The following is a 9,721-nucleotide window of genomic DNA, read 5'->3' on the forward strand; positions in this document are numbered from 1 at the left end:
GACGAGGCGTCCGAGCGCCGTGGTTCCACCTGGCCGTTTTCTGCTTGGTCCGAAGGCAGGTTGGCCGTGAGCCTGCTGAAAGTGAAATCGCCCTCCGCAAGCGGTTCGCTGGCTCAGGCGCTCAGCGAGCATCCCTGCGTGTACGTCTCTGGGGCATCGCGGAGGATTTCCTTCAGGTAGCCTCTGGAGGTGTAACTACTTGGTCAAAGTGTCAATATTATTATTGTTATTGTTGTTATTCGAGTTGGAGTCTCACTCCGTCGCCCGGGCTGGAGAGCAGTGGCTCGCCCATGGCACTGCAGCCTCGACCTGCTGGGCTCAGGCGAGCCCTCTGCCTCAGCCTTCCAAGCAGCCAGAACTACAGGTGCACACCGCCACACCTAGCTCATTTTTCTTGATTTATTGTAGAGACAGGGCTCGCCAAGTTGCCCAGGCTGGTCTCGAACCCGTGGGCACAGGCAGTCCTTCTACCTCGGCCTCCCAAAGTGCTAGGATTACAGGAGCGAGCTACCGCACCCGGCCAGTGATGTTTCTATACATATAATGTGTAGTGATCAGATCGTTTCTGATCATTTATCATTTCTTTTATTTATTTATTTATTTATTTTTGAGTAGGCACCTCACTCTGTCACCCAGGCTGGAATGCAGTGGTGCGCTCACAGCCACCGCAGCCTCTACCTGCTGGACTTGGGCAATTCTTCTGCCTCAGCCTTCCAAGTAGCTGGAACCACAGGCATGTGCCACCACACCCGGCTAATTTTTTGATTTATTGTAGAGACGAGGTCTCACCAAGTTGCCCAGGCTGGTCTCGAACCCCTGGGCTCAGGCAGTCCTCTCACCTCAGCCTCCCAAAGTGCTGGGATGATAGGCATGAGCCACTGTGCCCAGCCAAAGTGTCAATATTTTTAAGGCCTTTTGATGAAAACTGAAATTGCCTTCCAGACGGATGAACCAGTTGACAATGACAGTTGGCAACAATATTTCAGGAGGACGATGAGACCGTGAACAGAAAAGCTGGTGTTTCTCGGTGGAAGAGGGTAGGCGGAGGCTGCCTGACAGCAGTTAGAGTGTGGTCCTCAAAGAAACCACAGAAATGCAATGGGGAATTGAAACCCCACCTGGAAAGTGGGCAGGAGCGTCTCAGTGTGACTGAGGGGAAGGAGTTTCAGCACAGGGTTTAGCAGAGTTTAATAGATCCGCTCTCCTAATCCTTGCTCCTACTTTCAAGAAAGGAAGCTTGAATTTCTTCTCTGTCTCTGCCTCCTACCCACCCTACCCGTGGAAGGTGTGATCGGTTCCATTCCATAGTGGCACACCGGGCTTCCCCCAGGGACAGACCCCTCCCCCATCTTGATGGGCCATCATTTCTTCCCTGGTCGCATTTTCTGCGCCTCGGACGTGTCCGTTCTTGTCTGGGAATTCACACACAGCATGATTTCATACCTGAAGAAGACGACATCAGTGCTCATCTCTTAGAGCAGTTGCCCTCATGTGGGGTTTAGAGGTCAAAGAGCATGTGTATTGGCCAAAAAAATAGACTGGCTGAAATACAGTACAAATCTTTTACTTCCCAGCTTGAATATATCTCCAAGAAGAAAGTGACTTCTCTTTCCTCCTCACTGCTATATTCCCAGTGCCTAAAATAGTGCCTGGCATAGAAGGGGTGCTCATTCAATGTTTGCTGAACAAAAGAATTAGTAAAATTTCAAGCAATAATAAAATAGAAAATGTAATCTAGGCAGATACCTCTGGAAGAGTGGCTGTGAGTCGTTCACCTCAGTATGCGCTGGTCAAGGCCAACTCCCTCCCACTCACCTGTTACTAGTAGAATCTGCTTGTTGAGAGAGTAGGATTCATAGTTTGGAGTAAGTGAGAAGTAGAAGAGGAGACTTTGAAGGATGGCACTCGCCCCCTTCAAAGGGGAACTGGCATGGTTGGAATTGTGAATTGGGATCCTGAACAGCTGAAGGGTAAGGCGACATAATTCAGGTGTGGGGGGAAGAGCACTGAAAAGTGGGAGAAGTAAAAGATTCTCCTTGCTCTGAAATCTTGCAAAGAGCAGATCTGGATTTCTAGATATGTTGAAAGGATTTGGGTGCAATATTTTCTTCTTGGTTTCTTTTTGAGTATGCATCACAAGTTTTTTCAGGACTCATAACTAAATTTAAAAAATTCTCATCTTGGCCGGGCATGGTGACTCAAGCCTGTAATCCAGCACTTTGGGAGGCTGAGGTGAGAGGATTGCCTGAGGTCAGGAATTCAAGACCAGCCTGAGCAATTTGGTGAGACCTCATCTCTACCAAAAAAAAAAAAATCAGCTGGTCATGGTAGCGTGTACCTGTAGTTCTGGCTACTTGGAAGACTGAAGAGGAAGGATCGTCTGAGCCCAGCAGGTCGACGCTGGGGTGGCCATGAGTGTGTCACTGCACTCCAGCCTGGATGACAGAGTGAGATACCAACTCAAAAAGAAAAAATTCTCATCTTATTATAATAACTTTTTTTCGTTGGCTCTGGGCTGTGAAGTACAGGTATTGAACTTCCAGATTCCCTGCTGCATTTCCACACTTTTAAGTCAGTCTTGGTTGGTTATCAGAAGACTATTTCTGTTGTGAGATTTGAGCATCCTTCCCTATGTTTACATGCCACTTGTATTTTTTATTCTCTGAACCGTATGTTAGAACCTTTTGATCATTTTCCTCTGGGCTGGTATGTAGTATGTAGCTTACATATTGCAAACATTAATCTCCCTTCTTATGTATGTGTGGCATTAATTAGCTGACCATTTGTGAGTTTGTGTACACATACACAATTGTTGGGTAGAGCAGCCTTCTTTTTGTGTTTTCCGTGTTTAGGTCATTCCAGAAAGATGAGGATACTTCCTGTCTTCACATTCACAGCCTACTGGCATTTGCTGAACGGTAAGGCACCAACTCCTTTCATTAGGTGCTGTAAGTTAAAGATTTTAACCATGAGTTGAAAATTAAAATGATAATAAAAATCATTGTAGTTTTCTTATAGAGAGAACATTTTAGTTTTTGCCTTATATTCATAAACAAGTCACCTGTGTCATTGTATGAAGATACAGAGAATAGAGCCAAAAAACTGAAATAAACAGAATAACTTGTTACCTGTTTCTCAGGGATAACTACTGAAAAATATCTGGGGAACCGGCCCATGTGTATGCTTTTGTTGGTTTTAAACAAGGCCAGGATTGTTCAATCTAGTTTGCTCTCTGGCCTGCTTTTCCCAATAATGATGCTCTAAGGAATAAGTTTCGTGCACACAGAGAGTGTCAGGTAAATCAGCCCTGGCAGCACCCTGAGGCCCTCCCGAGCTCCATAATAGGCCAGGAAGGGATTGGAGTGTAGGAGGTAAGAAGAGATGACTGCTGGAATCCACCTGCATGCTCTGTGGGAGGCAGACAGGTGTCCAGTCAAAGAGCGTTCTGGGGATGCCTACATAAAGGCACGCCTGCCTCATTCCCGTATGCCATTTCTACAGTCCTGTATGTTTATGACTTGTGAGGCAGCTTGTTTAGCTCATTGTATCATTCTAGCTCAGAGATGGGATGTAGTGTCCCCAAATATGTTTCAGGCTCCCTGGATAAAATGTGCATTTTGGGGAAGTAGGTTCTCAAGTACAATCATCACATAAGTGACCAAATAAAGTGACTGCAACCCTGTACCCCTTTTGGAAATGTTTTGAGGAATTTTCCGTCTTCTGAATGCTGGTCACCCTTCTTTCCAGCCTTTACTGTCACCGTTCCCAAGGACCTGTATGTGGTAGAGCATGGCAGCAATGTGACAATTGAATGCAGATTCCCCGTAGACAAACACTTAGACCTGTTTTCGCTAGTTGTCTACTGGGAAATGGACAATAAGAAAATTATTCAGTTTGTGCGAGGAGAGGAAGACCTGAAGGTTCAGCACCGCAGCTTCAGCCAGAGGGCCCGGCTGCTGAAGGACCAGCTCTACCTGGGCAGTGCCACACTCCAGATCACAGATGTGAAACTGAGGGATGCCGGGGTTTACCGCTGTATGATCAGCTACGGTGGCGCCGATTACAAGCGGATCACGTTGAAAGTCAATGGTAAGAATTTATTCCAGACAAAGAGGCCTGACATTTATCCAGTGCGCATTTCTTGAGCACCTCCTGTTTGACCGTCACTGGACATCCAGAACCAAACAACACAGAGCTGTGTTCTATGGTATGTTCAGTTTTCCAAAAAAGCCTCCTAGTCTTTTTTGCTATCGTGAGAGTAATGCAAACGCTTGCAGATAATTCAGATACTATGGAAGGGAGTAAAATGCATCGCAAAATGTCCCTTCACGGCCATCTTACATGGCATGCAAAGATAGTAGCCACAATTTGTGTGTGCCTCCAGAAATTTTTTTATTCCACTACTATATTTTTTCTTTTGAGACTAGGTTCCACTGTCTCACCCAAGCTGAAGTACAGTGGTTTGATCATAGCTCACTGCAGCCTCAAACTCCTGGGCCAAGCTATCCTCCTGCCTCAGCCTCCTGACAGCTAGGACTACAGGCATGAGCCACTATGCCTGACTATTGTTTAAAACTTTTTTTAAAACATGGGGTCTCACTCCACTTCTCAGGCTCTTTTTGTTTTATCTTATGTGTCTCTCACATTTTCCTTCCTTTGAGTCTCCCTATGTCAAACCCAAACATATTAAGAGCAGACTCCATTGTAAGGTTCACATTCAAAAAGACTTGAAAGTCAATCTATGAAGGCAAAAGATAATCATGTTAAGTGTAAAGGAGCTCATTCTTCCTCAGAGGCAGTGTAAGCTGTGCTCACTAGACATACATTTATCTTGAAAATCTATGTAAACGTTATCTTGGAAACTTGAAGAGGAACCATGTATGTCAATTCCTGGGTACTCACCCATAAATATGTCATCAGGTCACTTGAGTTCAAAGTTTGGGGCTGGCACTAGCAAGTAAAGGAAAATACCTTAGCTGACTACCTCTGCTTTCACTGTTGAGTTTCATAGAATTGAGATCCCAGTTATGAGCAGCTCATTCAAACTCCCACAAAGAACAAAAATCCCCCAAAGGCTTTTCTGTTCATAAACTTCCCACAATGGTGTTCCTGTCATTTGGACTCCCTTTCCATAGCCTGTTGAAATTACTCCCTGAGTAATCTGCCCTCTCTAGTTATAGTTTTGAGATTATTTTGTTACATAGTGATCTTTTAATAGTTGGTAGAATTATAGTTTTGAGATTATTTTGTTACATAGTGATCTTTTAATAGTTGGTAGAATTTTAATAGTTGGTAGAATAGTTGGTAGAATTAATCCTGGTCTAACTACCACCAGTCTGAAGGTTAGTAATACAAGTAGAAAAAGTTTACATTTATCATAAAGGATCACTGGTAACTATAAACTCAAAAACAAAATTACGTAGGGATTAGGAGAAATGCGCCCACTTTATGGTACATTACTAGTCTCTGATTATGGCTCAATTAATGCTACTGTCATCGAGAAAATGTCACTTTTCTTGTGAAGTAGATTCAGTTATCCTTCTGTTTTACCAAATGCTTCTCCGTTTGTGATATTTGTGAAAGAAAGCTTGAAATGTGATGGTTTACATTTTCAACTTTTCTTTAGTCCATCGGCAAATGTCAGACATTTACTGTGCTCCAAGGCATTAAAGAAATGATTAAAACTTAGCCTTATCAATAGCCAGCATTGCTAGATCTGGAATGGAGAACAAGAGAATAATCCTGGCAGTCAGGAAGAGGGAAGCAGAGACTGTAAGTTTCCGCTTCTGGAGAGATCAGACTGGAGAGAGTGTGCAGGTTAGCGGCAGCTATCCCCCTAGTGGGAAGGGGTTTCCTCCAAGTTGTCTGGGCTCCCTAATATCCCTTGTGGACGGCAGTTTTCTCTGCTGTTGCTCAACACAATAGGAAGTCTTGAGCTTTTCTTGGTCTTGACTGACCGACTGATGGTCTTCCCAAGGTGGGAGCCTTAGTGGAGGAGAGCAGATGACCCACCAGACTTGAGGATCTGATGTGTTTGGCCATTCCATTTTGCATTATAAGTGGCTCCATTTGCATCCTGGTCCCAATCCACCATGTTGTCATTTGCATACAGTAGTCTTGGGAGTTGATTTGAGCTGTTCAAGAGTCTGCACCTTCTGCTCTGAGCACAAGCCAGCCGCCACGCGTCCCTTGCACCAAAGCAGTGTCACTGGCGGAAGGTGGTGGCTGGCTTGCCGCTTTACAACTTGAGGAAGCAAAACTCCTGAGTCACCTTCATATGCAAATGATTTCACAGTATTAATACGGTTGAGCTTCTCTTCCCATCGTTGCAAATATGTGGTAACCGACACAGCTCCTCCCTGGGGTTTTTCTCACCATGGAATTTTGCAGGTGAAGCATTTCAAAACTGAAATTCGAAAGAGGTGGGTTTTAGATTGACTCAGCTATCATCACCACTTGGGTGCTGTCGTGCCGTTCGTGCTTGTTAGTTTGTTGCCAGACTCCCAGGCATCTGACTTTCAGTTAAAAGTGTTTTTCCTTAATCACGGAACCTAATAGCAAGGAAAATGAAATGTCCATTTATACGCTCAGGACCTTACATAGAATTAGGCAGCTGAAAGATGAAGTATTGCACAGTTACCCTGATGAAGCTGTTTCCAGCGTACGACCCAAAGTTAGCTGCTGTCCTTCCCTGCCAATCCCACCTCTTTACCACACCCCCCAGCCCTGTTTAAGTGTTCTCCATAGCATTTATCCTTATCTCACATAGCGTGTGGCATCTCCTATAACTGCACCTATCTGTTTTGTTTATTGTCTCTCTCCTAATTCTGGAAGATAAATTCCACACGGGCAGGGATTTGGGCCCTGTTTTCTTCACTGTTGTAACCCTAGGACTTGACATGCAGCAGAGTAGTCGTGTGACAAGAGCACATAAAAAACATTTGTTGAGTGAAAGCATGAATGATGCTTTAAAATAGGCTTAGCCTTCAATTTTGGAAACACGGACAGGTTTAGCTATGTAGAAATGTATTTCCAAGGCATTTCATCAGGAGCTGTCGGTGCTTGCCAACGAGTGGCACCAGGGCACTCTGAGGCAGGGTGGTGTGGAGAGGAGGGCTTGCTCTGCGGCCACGGCGCTCCCCCGCTGCTGCACTCACACTCTTTCTGTCTTCGGCCCGTGCGATCACTCTGCCTGGGTTAGTGTATTTCATCCCCAAATCCACCCCGTGGGGTAGGTGTGCCATCTGTCTATGACGAATATTTTTCATCTTACCATCCCTGAAATCTGAGTGTGTCCTTCAGTAGATGGGATATTTGATTCAATGACATGTGGTATTATTCTTCCCATGTTAAGGATAACACAACTGAGGGCCAGAGAAATTAAGTAATTTGCCCAAATTCACCCGGCTAGTAAGTGGTCAAGGAAGGTTCTAGATCCAAGCAGTTTGGCTCTGAAGTCAGTGCCCTTAATAACCACGTTTTACTGCCTGTATTTGTGCCTCTGGAGTGTATATCAAGTTGTGTATAGACTTCAAACTATCCTGAGCTTCTCTTAGTCTTGAGCGGCCAACATCAGCGTAGTGTTCTAAATCTAGTGAGGGGTCTGCAGAAATTTTTGATTTCTCACCCTGACTATAAAGCATTTTAAAGTAGTTTGTTTGAGTTCACATGTGCATGTGTGTAATTACAAGGAATTTGCTTGCTACTAGTATGTAGGTTGTGTATCATGAGAAATTGCCACTTTTGAAGGGCAAAAGAAGTCAAGCATCACCAGTTTCATCTGGCTCAACTTAACGCATTGTGCCTTCTAAAAATGTACCAGAATAGGCATTTTAAGACGATGAAATAAAAATTTAATACAATGCTTTCAGTGTCTTACATATTGTGACGCTTCACTATCATTAGCTAGTATGTCAAGGTACAGTATAGCTTAGGGTGAAATTTATCCATAACAAAGGTGAATGGTATTGAAAATCTTGACTTGTGTAACTAACACTGTCAGGTCCAATTAAGTGCCTAATCGTTTTTAACTTAATATAGTGGCTGATAGAAAGTGTCACTTTTGCCATTTTCTTTTGGGTCGTGCTTGAAGTCTTAGTATTATCTTCAATCCACAGTTTCTCTGTGGGAAACTTTTTAAGAGTTGTTCATTTTGTATGATGATTAGTTGAAATTGGATGAGAATTGGAAAACTCATAATAACCCCAGAGTGAGTTACTGTCCTCCCTTTGATGGTATAAAAGTCTTGTCTTCTGTGAGAACTTCATGTGGCATACCAAGTGTGAGCCAGTGTCAACTAGTAAAGCTTATTAAGTTTAAATTCTTTCTTGTTATGATAAAACATATATAAGAGTAAGTTCTATTTTCTTCTTCCTATACGCCCATAGTGGATATTTAATCAATTCTTGTGGAATGAATCTACTCATTCATTGAGCCCTAGGAATTACACCATATTTACACGTCTCCCAATATGATACAACATTCTCCTTTACTTTTCTTCCACTAAAAATGATAACTGGAGAGTCAAAAAGCAAGCATGTTACCCTTAACATTGTACCATTAACATTGACATGGATTTTAGATTTGGCGTTTTCATTGCCCAGAAATCAAGCTAGTGTGATGTAAACTAGACTCAATTGTAGTAATATTATTTTATAACATATCATCAGTGGATTTGTTTTTAAATAATTCTTAAGCATGTTAGATGCAAGATTGAGGACTCAAGTACTCATAAGCACTATTACTTGTGTGTGTTGACATCACAGTTAGGTTGATTTCCGTTGTTTTCATTGGTAGTGATTTCATTGATTTGAGAGTCTGTACCAAGACATCACATCATTAGTTGTATCAGTTTTGTTTGGTCCTAGCTGTTTTTTGTTAACTCTGTGAATAAATAAATCATAGGTCTAAAGTTATGCCTCTGGTAAAAGAATGGAGAGTGCAGGCTCTAGACCATTAGTGGTTACACTGAAGCAGTTGGAGTAAGTAAAGATTATGCCAACAAAATAAAAACATAATCATACACTTGTAATGAATAAACATTTACAAAGCTCTTATGCTATATGGAGGTACTAAACAATCTACTAGAATGGTCAGCAAACTGGGTATCTTTTTTTTTTTTTTTGAGTTGGAGTCTAACTCTGTCGCCCAGACTGGAGTGCAGTGGCCGCTCCCGGCCACCACAGCCTCGACCTGCTGGGCTCCAGCGATCCTTCCACCTCAGCCTTCCAAGTAGCTGGAACTCCAGGCGCACGCTACCACGCCCAGCTAATTTTTTGATTTATTGTAGAGATGCGGTCTCACCAAGTTGCCCAGGCGGGTCTCGAACCCTAGGGTTCAGGCAGTCCACTCACCTCAGCCTCCCAAAGGCACGAGATTACAGGATGAGCCACCGAGCCCGGCTTAACTGGGTATCTTAATCTCAAGCCAGTGATCTATAATTGAAGCCAATTTTCTGCCTTGTGTGTATGATAATTATTTAAGTGATTTATTAAAATAGCCAGCATTAAAAAGTTTAAAAATAAGTATCGTAATGTTGTATCCTAGAGGGAATCTAGATCAGAAAAAGGACATTAAGGAAAATGGGAGGAATTGAATAAATTAAGGAGTTTAGTCAATAACAGTGTCCTTAGTTATGACAACCAAACCATGCAATGTAAGGTGTTAACAATAGGGGAAACTGGGTAAGGACATTAACTTTATGCTATCTTTGTAACTTTCC

At 43.2% G+C, this 9,721-nt stretch overlaps 1 protein-coding gene across 1 annotated transcript in view; it reads left to right on the top strand.

Annotated features, from left to right (window-relative positions):
• The first annotated feature begins 2,828 nt into the window (after positions 1-2,828).
• CD274 (CD274 molecule) overlaps positions 2,829-9,721 on the top strand; it is a 17,525-nt gene continuing 10,632 nt past the window's right edge. Inside the window, exons 1-2 of the mRNA XM_008057991.2 lie at positions 2,829-2,918; positions 3,748-4,089. Coding sequence (XP_008056182.1) covers positions 2,867-2,918; positions 3,748-4,089 — 394 coding nt within the window. The 5' untranslated portion in view covers positions 2,829-2,866. The remainder of the gene's footprint in view (positions 2,919-3,747; positions 4,090-9,721) is intronic.

Source organism: Carlito syrichta, unplaced genomic scaffold (genome assembly GCF_000164805.1).
Source record: "Carlito syrichta isolate Samal-C Ts95f unplaced genomic scaffold, Tarsius_syrichta-2.0.1 Scaffold303180, whole genome shotgun sequence".
Classification (NCBI taxonomy): domain Eukaryota; kingdom Metazoa; phylum Chordata; class Mammalia; order Primates; family Tarsiidae; genus Carlito; species Carlito syrichta.